Source organism: Abrus precatorius, unplaced genomic scaffold, assembly GCF_003935025.1.
Source record: "Abrus precatorius isolate BTA unplaced genomic scaffold, Abrus_2018 Scaffold3, whole genome shotgun sequence".
Taxonomy (NCBI): domain Eukaryota; kingdom Viridiplantae; phylum Streptophyta; class Magnoliopsida; order Fabales; family Fabaceae; genus Abrus; species Abrus precatorius.
Window position 1 is genome coordinate 5191970 of NW_020874373.1, and position 22589 is coordinate 5214558.

General features: G+C 30.2%; 2 protein-coding genes across 2 annotated transcripts; one reads left to right on the top strand and one right to left on the bottom strand.

The window, feature by feature from the left end:
• Positions 1 to 1034: 1034 nt before the first annotated feature.
• Positions 1035 to 3128, bottom strand: LOC113861063 (pentatricopeptide repeat-containing protein At3g24000, mitochondrial-like). The gene has a single exon (XM_027493667.1). It carries the CDS (start codon positions 3126 to 3128, stop codon positions 1035 to 1037), a length of 2094 nt encoding a protein of 697 aa, XP_027349468.1.
• A 4265-nt stretch (positions 3129 to 7393) lies between these two features.
• On the top strand, positions 7394 to 8581 carry LOC113863284 (hydrophobic protein RCI2B-like). The gene is made up of 3 exons (XM_027496812.1): positions 7394 to 7580; positions 7712 to 7819; positions 8385 to 8581. Exons 1-2 carry the CDS (start codon positions 7491 to 7493, stop codon positions 7793 to 7795), a joined length of 174 nt encoding a protein of 57 aa, XP_027352613.1. The 5' UTR covers positions 7394 to 7490; the 3' UTR covers positions 7796 to 7819; positions 8385 to 8581.
• Positions 8582 to 22589: the final 14008 nt, after the last annotated feature.

A 22589-nucleotide genomic window follows, 5' to 3' on the forward strand; every position in this document is an offset into this window, starting at 1 on the left:
ACAACCAACCGGCCTGTTTTCATCATTACTCTTAACTTTTGTGCTATGTACAATTTAATAATGTTCCAGCCACTATGAATAAAACGAGTTTCTGTAAGACTGCATCAGATGCGTTATTAATAAAAATTGTACATATATTGTTATTAAACAAAATATATATTAGTAGCATGTACATTTGGAACGTTCGAAAGACAACATGTTGTTGTATAAAGTTGTGGATGGATTAAGAAACTTTTCAATTTGATACACAGAAATACTATTTATACTTGAAGGATTATGGACCCAACTTGTGGTTCCCAGCTCAATGACTACGCTACGAAGCCCAATTGGTAGCTACAGTCGAACTCATGCAGTGTCATCGGCCCGAGTTGTTGGGGACCCGCTATCTAGAAATGTTGTTTTCACGACCCCAAAGAAATAATGTTCTTTTCAACAACTCTCTCATGATGGGATATCATCCTCCGTTCCTCAAACCATCAATTTTCACTCACTCGAATATGAGTCACCTGCAAGCTTACTGTATATATGGAATTGCCTTGCATAGTGTGAGATTAGTACCCTTTCTCCCATTTGTCTCTCTCTTGAACTGCTCAGTGACTTGAATGTTTATAACTTCTGCACATTACCAATTAGGCCCACCGCAAGGAAGTAGCTAGCTACCACGACAGAAATCAATTCCAGTACTTGAACAAGCATATAAGCATATATTTTTTATGTACACACATCTCCAAAATACACATCAAAATCAAATAAAGAAGATTTTGATGCCATACATCTCTCAATTGATGGGTCAATTGATTTTAATCTCTCAAATTTAGAAATCAAAATCAATCGTTTCCATTGGCTGACACTTTCCCTGTTAATTTCATTTAAAAAATAGTATACTATTAAAAAGAAGTTCCCTTATAAATAAAATATTCTCTCAAAATTTTCGGGGTTAACAACCTCCTCCGCTTTACTCTTTGACACTAGTAAAAAAGGGAGCTGAGAGGCAGGCTCCAAAGTTTATTTTGTTACGTGCGTTTCAAATTCAGTCACCAATAATCTCTACAAGAGCACAAGCCATTTGTGAATCGATGAAACCTGTTGATATCTCTCACAATAATTTCTCTCTGAAAAATCTCTGAAGCAAATTTCATAACAGTATGACAATCACCACAAGTTCTCAAATTCTTCTTTATCCTTACTGGAGACCCAACTGGAAGGACCAGAAGACCAAATGCAAGAGCTAATTTCTCGCTGTGACACCACAGACTCTGCTCTTCAGACCCTTCAACACTGTTAGTTGCAAACTGGGTCTCAGCTACATAGCCTCTCTTCTTTATCAACTCTTTCAACTTTTGCAACATTTCATAAATCTCTTCTGTTCTTGAGTGTGACCTATCATTCACAGTGAACACAAAGGTCCTGTTCTTAACATCAATCCAGCTACATCCAGTCTCTTTCCTCACCCCATTGATCCCCATCAATCTCCTGACCTCATCGGCTTTTCCCAACATCCCATGTCGTGTATAGATATTACAAAGTAACACATAGTTCCCTGGATTATCTGGTTCCAACTTGAAAAGCCTCTCTGCAACTTCTCTGCCCATTTCAACACTGCCATACTTGCCACATGCCCCAAGCAAAGCCCCCCAAACTGATGAGTCAGGCTCGATTGGCATCGATTCAATAAAGCTCCACGCTTCATCCAATCGACCAACACGACCAAGCAAGTCTACCATGCAGGCATAATGTTCAGGTCCAGGCTCAACGTTATGGATGTTAGCCATGGAATTGAAATACTTGAAACCATCATCAACCTGCCCCGTATGGCTGCAAGCCGATAGCACGGAAACAAAAGTAATGTACTCAGGCACAATCCCCTCTTTAAGCATCTCCTCAAACAACTCAATCGCTTCATCAGCGCAACCATGTTGATGAAAAACCGCGATCATAGCTGTCCAACAAACCACATTACGATCCTTTGTCTCTTGAAAAACCCGATAGGCATCAAACAAGTTCCCACATTTGCCATACATAGTCACCAAAGAACATGAAACACAAGCATTTTTCATGTGGCCAGTTTTTAATACATGACCATGGATCAAGGTGCCCTGTGTCAATGCTGCAATACATGCAATCGCGTTAAGAACAGAGGAGTAAGAAGCCTCATCGGGTACCATGCCTTCCCTTTTCATAGCTTGGAAAAAGCTGCAAGCTTGTTCGAAGTTATCGTCACCAACACAACCAGCAATCATCACATTCCAGGTCACAACATCTCTATATCCAGCAGCATAGAACAACTTGGCTGCATCATCAAACATCCTGCATTTACAGTACATGTCCACCAGGGAGTTGTTCACGTAAACCACACCAACCAAACCACGCTTAACAATGCTCCCATGCACCTGCTTCCCAAAACCCGAATCAACCAAACCAGCACAAGCACTCAACACGCTGGAGAAACTCACTTGATCGGGAGCAAACCAAGTCTGGCGGAGAACCTCTCGAAAAACCCGAATGGCACGACCGAACAACTTGTTTTTCAAGAATCCGACAATCATAGAATTCCACGAAACGAGGTTTCTGTGGGGCATTTGGTCGAACACCTTCTCTGCCAAGGACATGGAGGAACACTTAGCGTACATGTCAAGTAACGCGGTAGCTACAAACGTGTCGGTTTGAAAACCATGTGTATGAATCAAAGCGTGGATTTGCTGACCATAGGGAAGAAGCGTTGTTTGCGCACACGCGGGTAAGATGGCGGAGAAGGTGAATTGGTTTGGGTACGTGTGAGTGGTCCTCATGCGGTTGAAATAGGTTATGGCACGGAAGGGTTGGTTGAAACGGTTGAGTTGGGTGATGAGGGTGGTCCACGTGAGGACATTGTGAGGGGTTGTGGAGAAAACGAGAAGGGTATGATGGAGGGAACCGCATTTTGCGTACAGAAGAAGAAGGTTGTTCACGTTGGGAAGGGAAGCGTTATTAGTTGTTATGATTTGAGAGTGGATTTGTGTCACGTGTTTTAGATTCTTCAACTGTGATGAATTGCTGAGGATATAGTTTAAGTGATCGATTGAGGACAATTCATAATACTTTCTGCTTTCTCTTCTCACAACCTTTCTTATTGGCAACGCAATTTTCATAATACTTACCTTACTGCACTTCCTTCTTTCTACTTTCTACCCGAAGACCAAAGCACCCACCATAAGCTACGGGAGCATTGGGCCGGGCCTTCAATTGTTTTTGGTCTTCACCGGGCCTTCAAATACAAATTAAAAAATACATAGTTTACTCGTGATTTATTTTCATTTAATTTAATTACTTAGAAAGAGGTGGACGTGTATTTGACTTGTCTTTTTTGGGGGCACGTGGTGAAAACTCTCTATTCTTTTGCACCTTCCACACTTCTCTAATAATTTTTAATGATATGACCGTCAATAATTAGATAATTATGGAAAAGTTGTTTATATCGTTAAAAAAATTTAATTAAATTATTAATAAACCTTATTTTGATTAATAGTATTTTATGCGAGGAGAATTCCCCCTAGGTGCTCCATGTCATTGGGGTGCTGGAAAAGAATGTGCAATAGCTGGCACACGTGATGAACTCGTTTCTAACGTGGAAAGGATGGTTAGCTTTGCTTAACGTAACCCCACAAAAATTAATGTCTGTTTGGCCGCGAAACTTTTTTTTTTTTTTAAATCACAAAGCCATTATTTTATTTTTAATATATTTTAAAAATAAGAACAGAGTGACAAATATTTTTTTACATGTATTGCTTCTTTTTTAAAAAAATAATAATAATTGTCAAGAAAATAAACATTGCTATGTATATATAAGACTAATTTTAATATACCATCAATATAAAACTTACATTTTCAGCTAACCTGAAACCTATTTTGCTATTTTAAAAACTTATTTGAAATAACATGCTTAATCAAGAAGAAAAAAAATAGAGAAAAAGGAAATATAAAAATTTAAAATTAAAATACAGTGAAAAATATGTTATTTGAAGAATAAGAAAAATAAAAGATAAAAAAAATATTTTTATTTATATAAATTATAAGAAGTTAAATTAATACATTTTAAATTTTTATATTATATGAAATTTATTTTATAACTTCAAACAATAAAACGAAGAAAGCTCAACATCGTAGACAGTTGAGTGTCTATAGTGTGTGTATACATATATAATATGATCAATTCGAGTAAAATTTTAAGATGTAATCAATAAAAGAATATGCAAATCAGCAAAGTTAATTGACTGGAGAATAATAGGTCTTCGATATAATAAATTGTAGATTTAATCCCTCAATTGTTTTCTTAAAGTAAGATAAATGTTCATTGTCAGTATTTTTTAAAATTTAATTATTGTTAACAATATCAGAAGATATGACTTTTATAAACTCCCGAAGCATTATATGACATCATTGGACCAGTCCACGTTTCCAGTACAACTAATATATTCTTTCCCTGTGCAAACAATCAGTCGATGAAGATGAGCCATAGGAAATGACCCAAATCATCATTATGCATTGCCTATAAAATTACAAATAAAAAAGTCCACTGTGCGAATATTTTTTATTATTTATTTCCATTTTATGGTCGTCTGTCAAATTATTGATTTTAGTGATAGTAAAAACCTTTCACAATTAATGAACATAACACAGTTTTTAAAAATAAAAATTTGTCACATGTAAAAGAAATTCAAATAAAATGAAAAAAATGGATGAAACAAAAATATTAAAAAAATAAATCAAAACTTTTAAGATAAACATGAACTTTGTTTTTCGGAAATAGTTAATCAGTGTTTCGATTTAATTAATTGCATTCAAATTCAAATTACCCACTTTCTTCCAAATTTATTTAGCTTATTTTATAACTTGTTTATCGTAATTTTGGCCCTTGCAAAATGAAATCCCTACTTCTACCCATACGTCAAAGAAAAAAATGAACACATCTGCTTCACAGATGACGAATGTAATTATAGGAAAAAATAAATAATATTGACCCTGTGTGGCAAATACATGCCCTTTATGTAATTTGTGCGGCATGATACAAATAAAAATAAGGTTTGATGATTATTTTATAGTTGAAAAAAAATACTTCATATACTTCTCAATAAAGGTTTATTCTAATAAAATTATATAATACGTATTAATTTATGAATATATGTAAAATATTTTAAATTATTTAATTTGATTTTAAATAATGCAAGCACTTATTTAATATATTTTATTTCTTATTTTAAGCTTAAAATGGAACCTCTGTATAGGAATGGCAATGGGTAAAGTACCCGATGGGTACCCGCAAAATTTACCCACAATGGGTAGGGTATTTACCCGCTATATGGGTACGGGTATGGGTATGGGTAAAAACCCGCAAATTTTAATGGGGATGGGTGCGGGTATGGGTATCTAAGTACCCACCCCGCCCCATACCCGCATATATATATATATGCTTGAACTTTATTATACAATTATGAATTGAATTTTTGTATTATTATATTACTTATGTGAAGTTATATAAGATTAATATAAAAATATATTTAATAATAAAGTAAATCAAAAAATTTATTTTGGTTTATATTTTTAATAGAAAAATTTATTTACTATTTTATATCATTTAATTTGGCTAACACAATTTAATTATTACATAGTTAATATGAGATTGACTTTTTTTAAAATATTATTTATATATGACACACATAAAATATTTTTTACACAAATATTTTTGTTAATAAAATCATATTGATGTTTTAATCATAAAGTGAATGATAAATAATAAATATTTTATAAATATTTTATAAATTTTACAATCACCTACTATTACCGTAAACTTATTATTTATTAATAATATTTAAATTTTATTTTTATATTTTAATTTAAAATAATATTTTTCTATGCAACATATGTATTACAAGTACAACTATAATTTATTGAATCTAAATAATATTATTCTTACTATTTATTCACATTCAAAGAAGTTTTTGAAAAGATATAAATATAAAAAATTATTGTTAATTTTTATTTGTTAATTTTTTTAATATACACGTATATTTCTTTATTATAAAATTTTATTGTAACTATTTATCTTTTATTCAAATTCTTTTTTTTTTAAATTTATATACATTAGAAATATTTAATTCACTAAAATAATTTTTCAAAAATTTATATTTTTGATAAAATACTTTCGTATAGTATATGAGTTAAAAAATAATAGTATTAATATATATATATATATATATATATATATATTAATTATATTATATTATTTTAATTAAATCTATTATTTTTCTCACAATTTGAAATTCAAAAGTTAAAAAAAATATTTTATGTATCAATTTTCTATTGTTAGTATTGAACTTCTCTACTCTAACTCTATTCTCATTTTGAATGTTTGTCTTACTAAAACTTAATAACTATGAAATGTTATTCATTAGAGTTTGTTGTTAATGCCGTCACAAGAGGTTACTAAGTGATCCCACACAAAGAGACAACCATTGTACAGATCTATTTCGTTATCATTCTGACATTACTAATCAATCAAATCTCACACAAGATAGGATTATCACTGACAATAACTTGTGTGTTTAGTTTTGCTTATTATTTCTAAGAATTTTAATTTAGAAAATTATTATATTAAGATACATTTAACATTTATGATCTTTGAATATTTGTTTTTTTATCTATATTTGTACCTTGTTCGACAACTACATATTGAATTTTTGTATTATTATGCTACTTATGTAAAATTATATAAACATATTTTTCTTTATAAATATTTTTTTCTCAAACAAGCGCGGGTAATAGATACAAGACGGGTATGCGGGTACCCAGAGGGTACGGGTACGAGTACGAGGATTAATGTTCATACCCATACAGGTATGGGGCTGGATACGGATATTTTTTTAAAACGCGGGTACGAGAATGGGTACTGTAGTACCCTACCCATACCTAACCCATAGCTCCCATCCCACGTGCCAGCATGAGTTTCTCTATCACGTCTCAATCGTGAGCTGTCGCTTGATTCTATTCTAGAATTGCAAATGTTCCATTTTGAGTTTTATATAAGAAAAATATAAAGATTGTCCCACACATCCTAAAGAAAGAAGATCACAGTCGCAGTCGCAGTTTACGGTTTTACGCGGTAAGGGAATCGCGTGCTTGTACTACAATATACGTGGCATTATAAGAAGGGGATGACTATAATTTATAAAAGAACATTATAGAAAGATTAATCGAAAACGTAGTTTTATAGTTTTAATCTCGTAATTTTTCTAATAAATAGATGCCACGTGGTCCATAGAGTGGATATATATGTTTCCTGACATCTTCGTAATTCCATGTCTATAAATAACCACTCTGCCCACCGCCTAACTCGTCATTATCTTTTCACACAGTCTTTCGGCAGACTTAACAGTAGGAAATTCTTGGTTCATTTTTCGCAAAATCAAGCTTTTAAATTGCGATTTTGAACGAAGAAAGAAACAAGGAAAGAGAAAATGGCTGATGGGAACACAGCTACCTGCCTCGACATCCTCCTTGCCATCATTCTCCCACCTCTTGGTGTCTTCCTTAAGTATGGTTGCAAGGTATTAATTTTCAATGAAATGAACCTCTCTTCCTCTTTCTTTTTTGTTTTTGTTTGTTTGTTTGTTTGTTTGATTTGGTTGCTTCTGTATGTACGTGTAATTCATTGTTGTTTGTGGTGTGTGGTGTGCAGGTAGAGTTCTGGATCTGTTTGGTGCTTACCATTTTTGGATATATTCCTGGAATTATCTATGCTGTCTATGCTATTACCAAGTGATTCTACCCTTATAATTCAGCTTTTTGTAAGTATCATTTTTTTCTCCTGTTTATTTATTTTCGATCTACTTGTTGGATTTCCCTTTCTAATTTCACCTTAAAATCAAACTACAGTGTTATTCATGCCATGCATGTACAAGATGCACTAAACTATCTTTTTATATTTTTATTCGTTAATCAGTTTATATAAATTTCATTTTACACACGAATTAGTTTTGCTTTTATATGTAAATATTTTTTATATGGGAGAGGCTGGGAGTTTGGAAGGTGTTTCCTCTTGGTTTTATCTCAAGGTCTGTAAAGCATGATGTTATGGTGAGGAATATATGTGATTTTCTACAACCTTCATTATTAGAACAAAAAAGGAATATGAAAGGAAGAAGAGATAAGTTTTCATTCGTACAAAATTGATGTCTTCTTCTTGCTAAATAATTGTGATTAGGTGGTATACTTAATTACTTTGCTTTACCTTGCTTTTTGTGTTGTTGAATTTCTTCAATAATAAGGAAGTGGACCTTCCTTTTTGTTTTGTGCCAAGGATGTGGACCTTCTACTTATTACTAGTGAAAATCAATCTTTTTTGTTGACAGGTGGACAATGAACAGTTGTTAAGGGCGTGTTCATGTCGATCGCTCAGCCTTGTTATTGGTGTTCGTGTATAACCGTTTGATCTCTGTAGACAAAAGTGATACTTTTTTTTTTCTCCCTCAGTGTCAATGTTGCTTTTTATTGTCGTGTAAACTCTACTGTATTATGTCTTATGTGGGATGAGGTATGGGCATTGCAGTGGCCTCCAGTTTCTAGTTATTTGTAATTGAATTGAATTGAATTGAAATATACTATTTGATCGGTATCAATTATTTTGTTCATAGTTTCTTAGAATTTAATATATCAATTGTTGCTGATAAATGTGCTACCATGTTCTTTTTATATCCCTTTTTATTTTTGAGAGCGTTTTTGTTAAGCAATAAAAGAGGTTTTTGCATGTAATCTTCCCATGGATTTTTTCTTGCCTTTATTAGTTGCTAAAAATATTCGCTGATACAATTAATAAGTGGCGTTAGTGGGACCACGCAAATGTTAAAAACAAAGGATTTCAATCGATTATGCTTAGTGTAAACTATATTAATTAAGAGGTCTTATATCATGTATAAATATGCTAATTAATATTTTATATATGATAAACCATTAATGATATAAAAGCATTAGTCACTAAGTTGACTAGTTGCAGACGCTAAGCAGGCTAAACAAAAAGGGGCAAATGAGATTTAAGTAAGGTTTGGTTTAGTTTATTTTTAACTTCTCTTTTTCCTAAAAAGAATAAATTAGGCCAACTAATCGAATTTCTTAAAAAAAGAAGAAGGTAGCTTTATAATATGAGCAAGTAGCATTCATAATTTGAATATAAAGCCTACTCGAGTACAAATAGCTGAACAAAGGTCAGCATGGAAAAAATTGTACGATTAATAATTAATATAATACGAAATATGTGCTTTTCGTTGGCTGGGGAGGACTTTAGGTAATTGCGTATCAAACTAGAATTCACATTTTATCTATTTATTATTAAAAATAGAGTTACGCTATATAACAGTATACCAACCATTTCATTACAGATTTTTAACAAATTATGCCTCTAAAAAATTAAATAAAAATGAACATAGACAAAAATCACGGTGTATATATATGTATATATATATTATCACTTTTCATATACAACTCATTCGTCCTATTAAGCATTTCCCTAAAAAGAAAAAAGAAAAAGTTCAGAGATACGTATCAAATTTTCTCACTTTTTTAATTTTATTTTTGTTTACATTATTCTCATATAAAAATAATAATGATTTTATTATCTAAAATAAAATTACATAAATTACTATTTTCTTATTTTATTTTTTAAAAAATACAATGATATTTTAAATTTTCAAAAGATTGATTGAATAACAGGTTTTTTTTTGTCAACAATAACAGATTAAATCTTTAAAAAGCATTATTGAACATATTGATTAATTGATGTGAAATTATTCTAATACAGTAAGTACAACTGTGTGAAATATTTGTAGAAATTTTTTTATTCATTTTAAATATATGTTGACAAAATAAACTTGCATAAACTTTTTTTATTCACTGCATTAAAACTGTTAATTAGTGTTGTTTATATATATTTTTCGTCTATCTAACTCTCTGTATTCATTCATAAATGCGTACGATGTAGTACCAATTTAAATTATATGATTTGTTCATCCCTTTTTTTTCAACTTTTCATCCCTAAATTATTACTTTGTTTTTGTCAATCCATCACTATTTGGAACTCTATATTGGGCCAAGTGGTTGAACTCCACAATTAGTCCATGTTTTAAGACTTCTATTCTAAGTTGTTGATATTAGTGGACCAAAAACGCTTTGTTTTTGTTTGTTCCGGGCCATTTGTGGGCTGTTAGCAATATATTCTCCTTTGACAAAACAGAAAAAAACAAAAGGGGTCACCCACTGATTGTTTTCATTTTTCGCTTTATATTTTAAGATAAAAAACGTTTAGCTAAATTGATTTCTAAGCCCAAAGTTTAAACATCCTCCTAAATACCACTTACCCAAATTAGGAGTAAAGACAATAGGCACACCCAAAATAAAAAGATAGATCAAGGGACGAATCAATGTTGCGAATTTGAGTTCAAATTACACCAAGAGACAAGTCACAATTTTGTATTTTACTATCCATATTATATGAATCTTGTTTTTATATGTTATCTATATATCCCAACACAATAGCTTCTACTTTAAATTTGAAGTGCATTACGGATAGATGCCATGCAAATTGCCCGCAATGAAGGGTTCTGGCAACTCAAACTCAAAAGCAAATTGATTAGATGCTGCTTACATAAAAAATTGAAGTCTTTTTGGGAGGCTTTAATATAATGCCAAAGATAGGAGCTAGCATGGGATCACAGTCGAATATGATTCTTAGTGCGAAGTAGTGAAAAAGAGTTGAAGGAAAAAGTGAAAGCCAATTATTTTCTTACTTGTGGTAAAGTAATTATTTGAATGAATCAAAAGAGAATGTTCCTTACTTTTGACTACAAATATCAAGTATGATGTACTTTTGTTTATATGGTAAACCCGGCCTTTACCATTTTGAACATAGGATGATGCTTGTAAAAGATGGTCATGTTCTTGCCTTCCACAGCACAGGACAGGCTATAATTCTGTAAGATTCAACTAGTTGATTATTCTTTCAGCATGTTGACTGCTTGCTGTTCAATCTATGAACAACCGTTACTTATACTGAATGGAAAATTACAAGGAGGTTGTTTAATGCTAAATATAAGAGTAATTTATTGTTGATATTCATATGAATCTAATTTTGTATATATAGTAATGAAACAACTTGGATGTGCTTGGTTGAATTTAGACAATTGAAAAGTTTAACGAGATGGAATTAATTATTGAGTCTTACCAGGTCAGTAAGGCCTAATTTGAGCTTATAATGTATTTTGATAATGCTTTTATTAGTTATTTAGGGAAATTAATTTTGTAATAGTTTAGGATTTATTATCAATTAGTTATGAATTTTATGTTTGTTTTCATAATTTTACCAGTGAATCATTATTTTTTTAATGAGGTAGTTAATCATAACTTTAGTTTAGATTCTTTTCTACAAAGGTGAAAGCATTTTTCTTTAAGGTTTGTAAAATCATACTTGAATGATATCTAAAATTATGAGTAATTTTAATGATAAGTTTTCTTCTTTTGAATTCATGATTGTAAAAATTATCTGAAAATTTTTAATTTTTGTCTCGTTGATGAACACTGTCATCGGATTCAAAAGGTTTTGCTTATGAATAATTGTACATAAGTACTAGAATCAATTTTTTTTTATCCAAATTAAGTTGCTTCCTTACCTGCAAATCTTCACCCATCTATGTGCTGAATTTTAACAACAGCCAATACCCATCTATGGGCTACTAGCATACCCTTTTTTTTTCTGCAATTCTTTAAGTTTATTATTAAGTATATAATGTTAAAGTATAACTTGAAATGCCTTGAGTAAATCCTAGCTACTCTTATTTTAGTTGATACAAAATAAACTCTGCTTTATTATAACTAAGTTGGCATAGATATAAGCCTAAAACAATGTATTGAAATTGTGGCTTATGTACGTACATAAGAGATTTTAATTCCAAGGCAGAAAAAAGGAAAAAACTCCCTTGGCCAGATAACTTTTGAGAGCAGTTTGTCCAAAAAACTTAAATACGTTAGTTATTTTGAGAAAACATTTTTTATGTTTATTTTAATTATAATAACGTAACCTTTATTTTTAAGATTTATGTAACAAATTTTTTTAAAATATAAACATTTTCATCACGACATCATTAGTCATTATCTTGTCTGATTGTTTTTGTAAGGACCAAGTTATATATTAATAATAATATTTGTGCAATTTCATTCTTGTCCCTGACATAATTATTGTGATATACTTGGAAGGTTCGACAGAGTTTATTCGATTTGAGATAGGACAAAAGAGCAACAGTGGAAAAAGGTAGTATGGGAACCATTGAAGTAGTAAGGGGTATTGAAGGGTCTTTAAAAATGGGGTGAAGAACACATGAAAAGCATAAAAGAGAAGTGATGGTATCTTAAAAAGGAAGAGTGTAAAAGCTTTACTTGTATAGATGGTCACCATTACCTGCTGTAATACAAAAGGTGTACAACACTCCAAATACCATTTCCTTTTAGCCTGGCATCACTCATTGAATTTATTTTGTTTTTGGCTCAGAATCCAAAAGGGAAGAAGGAAACCATTGGTGAGAAAAGTAAAGAAGACAATATTTATTTATTGCCAAAGAAAGAAAATAAAAGTGGACAAGACAAAGGAAGAATCTCCAAAAATTGCTGGCAAATAAACTCACCCCTTTTCCCATCCAAATTCTGTGTCTGTTTACGTGGGAGGTAGATGGTAGATGGTAGATGGAAAGTTGGAACATATCATGCCCTCAACATTCAGGAATGCAATTTCACATGTAAAGTCGAAATTGGTGAAAAAAGGGGATTCTAACCTACCTTTTCGAAAGTGTTGGTGGTGATTCATTTTTGGGTTTATTTATTCTTTGCAAGAAATTATATAAATGTTTGTGATAAATGATTGAATCGTCTTGATGAATGATTAAGTGTTTAATTAGTTCTCAAATGATTACAATAATAAATTATGTTATAATAAAAGGTTTTTATAAGAAATGTAATGTCTACTGTTATTAAAATGATTTTATAAATAAAAATATCTATGATTTTTCAAAACTTTTAACGCATTCATTAATAAACCACTTGCACGGTTATTAAATTTAAGTTTTCAGTATTTATTATATTAAAAATATAATAAATATTTTTGATAAAATTTCATTATTATTAAATATTTAAGCTCAACCTGGAAATAGTTGCTATAATTAAAAATATATGCACCTCTATCGGCACTTTCCCAAGTTACTCTATAAAAATTATATAACATTTAAATTTATATTTTCTTAAATTTAATTTATAGGCAATTTTTATCATGGTTATATAAAAATTATATAAACATTAGACATTTGGCATCAAAAACAAAAATTTGATGCTTATAGAATTTTCGTTCAAAACTTTTGTATGTATGCTTTTCATGCACGTATATTAAGTTGATTAAAACTCAACAGACTATGAAATCTTGAACTTGAATGATGGGCTTAATTAACACGATCATATCTCTTCAAAAAGCGTATTAGAATGGGAATGCATAACAAGATAAAGATAAATTTAAACTATAATTGAAAAAGTATATGGCCTATTTTTATTTTTTTTTAAGATTTCCCATTTTGTTTCGTTGTTATATTATTGGATTTTTAACTAGCAACAAAAAAATGATATAAATATTATTGGAAATATAGCATTTCAGCGTGGTGAACTATGGAGATACCATCATTTCTCATGTTCTGGAGAATGGTGATGATGGCTAGAATATAATTTCCTCCATTAATTATAAATAGCATTTGGATTATTTCTAGCGACCTTCACTTGAAAGAGGTTAGAACAGGTTGATAGAAAACATAAGGAAGGAATAAAGACGGGTAAAAAAGAAAAGAAAGGAACCTTCCTTTATGAACTCAAAACGTAAAACGTGTAAAATAGAATAATAGAAATATGTACAACGTGCCATATTGTACTTAGAAAAGAAAAATGCAGAACCCTACCCTGTGATAGTTAAACAAGTAGAATTTCCACATCTGGCATCACTTAATTAGTTCTTTCATAAGGCATATATAAGATTGGTTTTTCCATACGTGGAATTAAAGAACATGTAGGCTATAATGCAAAGTAAGGTTGAACAAAACAAACTTAGGGCCACATCACTTTGAAAATAATTATGTTTTTTTAAATTATATTTTTGTACAATTTTGTGTTGGATTTGCATTATTTAAGTGGATTTGGTTTATTTTGATACAAGATTAGTTTGGATAATTTTTTTAACAAGTACTTATGAAGGAAAAAAATAGTAAAATATATTTATTACTTTTTAAAGATTAAATTAAATTATGCATTTTAACTTTTTAGTAGTCGAATGAGAAATTTTTAACAAAAGTTTAGGTGCATAATATAATTTTAATCCATGAGACACCTTTATTTTTTTTAATCTCTTATAATAAATTGATTGATGCTTAATATTTTTACAAAAAATTTAAGAAAAGCAAAACATTAACGTCTTAATTACTAAAATAATTTTAATTAATTATTTTCCAAAAAATTAACTCATATATTGTTAAAAATATTGTATTTATAATTTATTTGGAAGTAAAATTAGAATTAAAAAAATAATGTTTAACTAAAATCTTAAGATGATAGCTGTCAATTTAAGTCAGTTGACTTAGGCCTAATTAAAATAGACTCTTCAACAAGTTTTTACAAGAATAAAAAATAAAATAATAATATTAATTAAAATTAATTTAAACTTTGCTATATTTAAAAAATTATTCTTATTTAAATATTTAAAATATAAAGAGATAATTTATTTATATATTATTTAAAAAATTATTTATTTAATATATTATTTTATTTTTTTTATAAAGATTTATTTACAAACTCATCTAAATTGAATCTTAACCTAACGAAAGTGGTGAATTTGGTCTCGCTGAATTGAAAAAATATATATACAATTATTTCGACCTTTAAAAAAGTGTAAGCCTAACGTTGAGAGTAACAAATTTATACAGGTTGGGTTTAATAACAACTTGTGTTGATTTTTTTTTGTCACTTAAAAAACGTAGTGTACGTATAAGTTCATATTTTTAATATGAAGTATTGAAAAAATTATATGTGTAACATTCTTATTTCAAAATCCGTATAATGTATAAATTATTCTTAATTATTTAAAATAAACTATCATTTGCAGAATTCAATGAATTAATTATAGCAAATTAATAAAAATTTTCTTTGTTTTTCTGTATGTAAATGAGAATTTTAAACCTTGCAATACTAATATAATAATAATAAATACTGTGAAGAATAAATAAATTTCACAATTACACTAAGTATTCTTCATTTTGAGAAACCTGAATATAAATTACACACGTTCATATCAAATTTTATAAACTGTTTGTCAAAATGAATGAGACTTAACACAACATATACATAACCATAATATTTACAATTCATAAACATATATGAATCCCAGAGCAATCTTTACCAAAACCAACTACTGAAGACTGGTCCTACTCATTTTTAGCGCTCCAACTTTCTATCTCGGTTAAGTCTTCTGAATCCAAATGCTCGTCCGATCCCAAGTAGTGATCACCTGAATCAGCTTTAATGTCTGTACTAGTAACGCATTAAAGGTCTATCTGGACGGTCTTCCAAGAGAATCATGGTTGTTGTAGGTAAATAAATACGTGAGAGCTGTCGAGGTTCTAACGGTACTTCTGTACATATATACACACAAAGTCTAGTGTATTCTACTCCTAGGAAAGTCAAAAGGGATACTACAAGAGAAATTCATTTCTATCATAACAAAAACCCTAGGTTCATCTTCTACAAATACAACACATTTAAAATAACATACTCTTTGATATTCATGAAATATATAGTTTAAACTAAACTGTACAGATCTATTTATTACTCTAATCCTTTCCTGAAGCTTCGTCATCCTAATTTTTTGAAATTTTTAGTAAGGATGAGTATCTATTCTATCCTTTACAAACATTTATCATAAAATCAAAGTTTTAACGTAAATACAACACATTCAATTTCATGAATTCATATTACAAACATATTCACATCACACATAACATTCAACAATTTATTATCCATTTTCCTTTTTCATATCTCAATACGCACTCCCAGTGCACTATGATCATAGATATCGATGCCTCCAACATTTCTTGAGGTCTTACTCAACTAGGTAAATAGTCGCAGGTTAACTCATGCACAAGGATACAACATGTACAAAAATTGGGTCCCTTAGCAAGGGCATAGTCAGGAGTCTAGTCAGGAAACAAGTGCGAGGCCATGTGACGCATTCGCTCTCAGAAAGAGTGTGTATACATACACAAATGTCGCTCACCATCCTATGTTCTCCTCATATTTTCATCGTCTCCGGACTTTATACTCTCAATATCTCTCTATAACTATTCACGCTAGATTCCATTTATATCCAACTCTTAGGTCATTCTCAGAGTTATTATTTTTCTCATTCATAAGATCGTGCTTAGTAAAACACTTTCATACTAATTCTATTTCAGTCAATTCCACTCATACACATTGTTATAGTCATTACTATTAACTCCTTTTTTATCAATATCATTTTACACGAACATAATTCACACAAAATCTCATAATAATTATTCAGCAAATTTCATAATATTTCACATTAAACAATCATCATATAATACATATGAACATTTACTAACCACTTAGTCTAAACAACCAAACAGTCTAACTCATCAAACAAACATATTTTCATCAATTATTCACACAAAAGATATCTCAACCATCTATTCCCATACAATATTCACATAACAGTGCTCTATTAGCATAAAATAAATATTGTAATATAATGATAAAATAAAGCTCTCTTTACCTCGAAGATGAGCTCACAGAGAGATATTGAAAAGGATCAAGAGTCAACTATAAAGGTTCTCTTAGATTTGCTTAAATTCAATGTCCAAGCTTGACTTTGAAGGTAAAACGGAGTTTTCTGATGCTTTTATCTAGGTAAAAGAAAGAGAGAGTTTAGAGAAAACTTGATAAAAAGACATGAGTTCAGAAATAAATGAGATTTCTATACAGAAAATCTCTTAAATACCCTTTAGCCCTGCGCGTTCTCGCTTCAGCGAAGAACATCTCTCTTGAACGACGTCTCTATCACTTGAGCGAGATACACAGACAGTGGTCTTGCCCACTATTTTTTGATATGCTTGCTTGAGCGAACTCCATCTCGCTTGAGCGAGATGGTGTCCAGAGAGTATGTTATTTTTTTCTGTGGGTCCTCGCCAAACGACCCATCTCGCCTGAGCGAGATCACTTTCGGCTAGGCAAGGTGACAGTTGGGTTAAATTTATCCTATCTCGCTTGATCTACTGCACCAAAATTCTTCTAAAATTCTCCATTTCTATTCTAAATGCATTTTAAAGTATTTAACATTAAATAAAACATAAATTATAAAAAAAATAAAAAGAGGGTGTTACAATATGTAGTTCAATAGATTTAAAATAAATATGAAAATATTAAAACTTAATATCATCAATCCATCTAATAAATAAATAAATAACATATCATCTTTTAAATTTAAATAAAAACTTTAAATAGTACACTACGTCAGAAATAAACTTTTAAAGCGCTAACTTAGATAGCGGTTAGTAAAAATCGATTTGTAACAATACATTTAGAGAGCGGTTAACATTAAACTGCTCTCAGATTTATACTTCTGAGAGCGGTTATCTGTTAACCGCTCTCTAAAATATAGTTTAGAGAGCGGTTAGTGTTGAACCGCTCTCGGATCTATACTTCTGAGAGCAGTTCTCTATTAACTGCTCTCTAAAGTCATATATTAGAGAGCGGTTAATAAAGAACTGCTCTCAGAAGTATAGATCTGAGAGCAGTTAATAAAGAATTGCTCTCTAAAGTCTTTCTTGGAGAGCGATTAATAAAGAATTGCTCTCTAAAGTCTTTAACTTTTACAAATAAAACACACTCACACTCAACTCATGAATCTCTGTCTTCTTAACAAAATTGGTCTCTTTTACCTCTGAAAGTTCTTTTCATCTTTTATGCGTTAACAAAATTAGTGTATTTGTTCTCTTTCACGTTTGTAGGTTCTCTTCATCTTCTATGTTTTCACAGTTCTTCGTTCATATTTGTAGGTACCTTTTTCACAATTTTTTCTATTCTTTCTTTCTTTCTTTCTCTCTTTATTAACGGTAAATCTTCATTCTCTCTTTCTTTTATTTTCTCTTTGTTAACGATGAATTATCTTATTAATTTGTTCTCTTTTTTTTTTGTTTACTGTTTGGTTTGTGCAGATATGGTTGTTGATTAACATAGCGTATGAACTCAAGATTCAATTTTGATTTGTGATAAAAATGAAGAAATTTTGATTGTTAGACTTGTAAATTAAAATTTAAATGTAACAATAAATTAATTTTAGTTTGCTACAGAAAACTCGCAAATAAATAAATTTCAAATTTCATATTTGCGATTTAAATTTATATTTTGGAGAACGATTCTGCGTGAAACCGCTACATACTTTGGAGAGTAGTTTCACGCAAAACCGCTCTCTAATCTTAACATTTTAACCACTCTTCTAAATGTAATATATTGGATAGCACGAGATTTTAGAGCAGTTTTAAATGCTCTCTAAGTTAAATTAGAACCGCTCTCTTATCTCATTTCTGGCATAGTGATATTTAGGTATTTAAAACAAACATGAAACATGTAAAAAGATTTTAAGCATTTTAAAAATTTATTTAAACAAAATAAAATAATATTTAAATGTAATTATTTTAAATATAAGTAACTTTAACTAGAAATATGAGCATCAAATTAGGCTTATTCTAAGGAGCGGCCTGTCTATTGTCTAACTTACTAAAAATGAAGGACTTGGCTGAATGTTTTGAATTTAATGAGTCTTTAATTGAGTATATTTTTAAAATTTTAAATTAAAAATAATTATATAATTAATTAAACAATAATTTTTATTAATGTAAATATTTTATATTATTTTTTAATTTTTTTTTAAAATTTTAAGTGGACTAATCCATTAACTCTTTAGTCTATCCATTTATCTTAAACCAGCCAAATTAAAAAAATCTAATGTATTTTTTATATAAAACACATTGAATTAGTCCATTATTATACAAATTTTTGGTGAAGTAGACTCATCCATATTGACACTCTAGCTTGAACCTCCTTAATAATAATAAAAATAATAAAGCAAATGACTTGATCACATTGAGCTCATATAGGTAAAAAAAAAAGGTTAATTTTATTTGAGTGAATTTATGGATCTAATTTATTTTATTAACTCTACTTAAAATATTATTTAATAATTTTTTTCTAAATTAAAACTTAATTAGAAACGATGCATGAGTTTATTATATGCTATTTTAACGTTTATAAGTTTTAGAAATTATAATATTCTATAATTTATGTTTCTTGTGCTTGTTTTTAATTTTATGACACTATCGTATAATATCTTTAAAAAAAAAAACTTAGGTCAACCTGCACCCAAACCTGTATCATTCCAGCCATGAACAAATACATGTACAGATATCATATCGGTATAAATACCAGCCCAACTCATTTAAAATTGACTTGAATAACATTGTACATGATGTAGTTTCTTTGCCTGAGTTTGGAATATTTTGATAATTATGGAGTTGAAAATTTATTTTAAATAAAATAAGCCATAAATCATATGAAAAGTGATAAGATTATGAATGATTAGTAAAATTGATCATTTATATTAGTTCTAGAATGTGATGCAAATTGATGAATAAGCTTACAAGAGTCTTTGTCATTTTAATCGGTGTTTTTGAATTTTAATTCTAAGAATACAACTAAATTAAGTTTGGTATATAAAGTGAGGTTTGTCACCCTCGGTGATGTTGCACATGAGTACAAAAGCTCATAGACAAAAAATAAATAAAAATTCTACATATCACGTGAGTACAAGCACATATACATGAGAAATATGATAGAACAGAAAGACTAATTGTATATTTAATCTAATTCATTAGAAATTAAAATAATCACTTATTTTTCAATACTTTTCTAAAATAAACAATCATGTCTCTAAATTAACTCCTACAAAGATAACCAAGCAATGTCCTCGTGAATCAGTAAGTATGCATAACAAAACAAAAAAACAAAAACCAGTAATAATTATCACAGCATTATCCTACCACGTAAAGCTTGTTTTATTAATAATAAAACCATACAAATAAACAAATACGTTGATATACATTTATTATTTCATACTATATGCCATGCAGGATGCAGCCACTGACACATCAAAGTTGAAGGTCCGAAACACGTTTCTTCTGCTTAGCAATGAAAATATCAGCTTTCTTGTCAATGTTGGGCTCAGCCACCCCCCAATTACCTTTGTCATCATCGCTAGGCCACACTTTACGCCCAGTTTCACATGCATCTAAACGCCCTCCTTTGCCCTTCTTTGGTTTGAAGAAGTTGAAAACAAAGAAGAGATTAAAAGAATACTTGCCTGCCATATATTTGTATGTATAACAACTCTTCTTATTTCGCTAATTCACAGCACATACACTAGCTCGCTCTTTTTTGTTTTATAATGTATACATGAACACAGTGTGTTTACACTAGCTTGATGATTATATTAAATTGAGAAGCTATGATCTCAATTTATAGTAGTACGTAGAGGAGGCTATCATTGTAAATTTGTTTGTGAACAGTGAATACTGAAGAATCTGATAAAGGAGCGGTAACTCGAACAACTCAAATCAACGTTGATGCTGACATGGCAGGGTAACAAACGACAATTTGAAGGTTCGAAACTTCTGCCATAGCACATTTGCTATGGTCCGCTAGTAACGTACTTGACTGGAGCAAGCTTTTTTGTGAAGGGAAGTAGCTAATAGCTATAGGGTACTGTCAATAATGCTACCTCTGCTTTTGTACTTTCTTCTCACCTGATGATTCACGGCTAATTATTATTAATCGATTGGTACTTTTCACTTTATGCACATAATTCTGTGCCATCAATAATGGACTTCTTTACCTCTTCTATACATTTCTTTCGCACGACCCGAGCACCAACTCTTATCTTTAACCGTTCAAACCCATTTCTTAAAGAGAAAAATATACAAAACTTGCTTAAACATAGTTTCTATTTTTTAAAATTAAGACGTAACCTTAAATATTTTAATGAACTTTGTTATGAAGATAATGTTAAATATTGACTAATAGTCAAATAATCTCAGTTTTTCATTTATGATGAATTTTAACCCGTAATTATTAATTAATACAAATATTATTTTTAACCAATAATATCAATACACTAGCACAATTTTTCTTTACCTCTATTTTAATATCTCTCTCTCTCTTTTTTGTCATATTATAATATAATCTTTATATTTATATTCTATGTTCATCTGGCAAGAGGCCAGCAATCTTGTGTAGAGGTCAACAAGTTCGAGGATGATTAAAGGGTACATCTCAAGGTTGGTGGTGAGGAATGTGTTTCCAAACTTGGTAGTGAAACAACCTAGCTATTCCATGATATGATTGTGAGATGGAAAACAATGAGAATATTGAGACTGATTTGGAGGAACGAACTATTTGATGATATTAATGAGTTGTAGTAGTAGGTATTTTGGCTAGCTTAACTAGCATATTATTTACAACCAAAAAGTTTAATTAGGTCTAATTATCAATAACCAAGACGAAAACTTTGAAATCACGATAGTTTAAAGATGTTCACAACAACAACAACAAAAATCAAGGGTCTAGACTCTACGCTCTAGATTCATTATATATATGAAAGGCTATTAGATATGACCTAGCTTGAGAGTAACAGTTTGCACCTTTATTTAACATCACACGATAGAGAAAAAAAAGGATTTATTGGAATATTATTCTTAATTGAAGTGTATGAATCAATTGAAAAAGTCTACATTTTGTGAAGTGGCAAAGTTCAGTAGATTTTAACACTTTTTCCTTTCTAAAATTTAGCCTAACACAGCAATTGGTGCAGATTAGAATTTCCCCAGAGCCAGGTTCCTGTCCCTACTCCCCTAACTAGCAAAGCCTACGCCTAACTTAATTTCAATAATTTTCTTTCCTTTATTTAAGACTTCACCCAAGTAATGGTAATTAGATGGCGCACTTGTGACTATGGAGGTTCTTAACATGAATAATGATGTGTTTCCGTTTCATTTCTGGGGCACAACGAATTGCGTTTTATACCTTAACTTTCACTAGGAAAATTGTACTGTTACGATCATCTTTTGCTCTTTGGAATTTGCATGTAATTTGCCAATTATTTGAAATGGGTAGAGATGGTGGTAAGTGGTAACTATTAAGGAAGGAATAAAGGGAGGGCCAAAAAGGAGAGAGAGCAAATTAAGGAGTATCGTGACTTGAGCACAAAAAGAGGTCGATAAGAAAGTTGTACAACGTACGGTATTGTTTGCTTCTTAAAGAAACCATAAACCCACTTCCACGAAGTCTATAAGATTCCAAGAGCTGGCATTCACTTATTTCTTCGAAAATTATATCTAAGTCACATTTCTTAACAAAAACAAACTTAC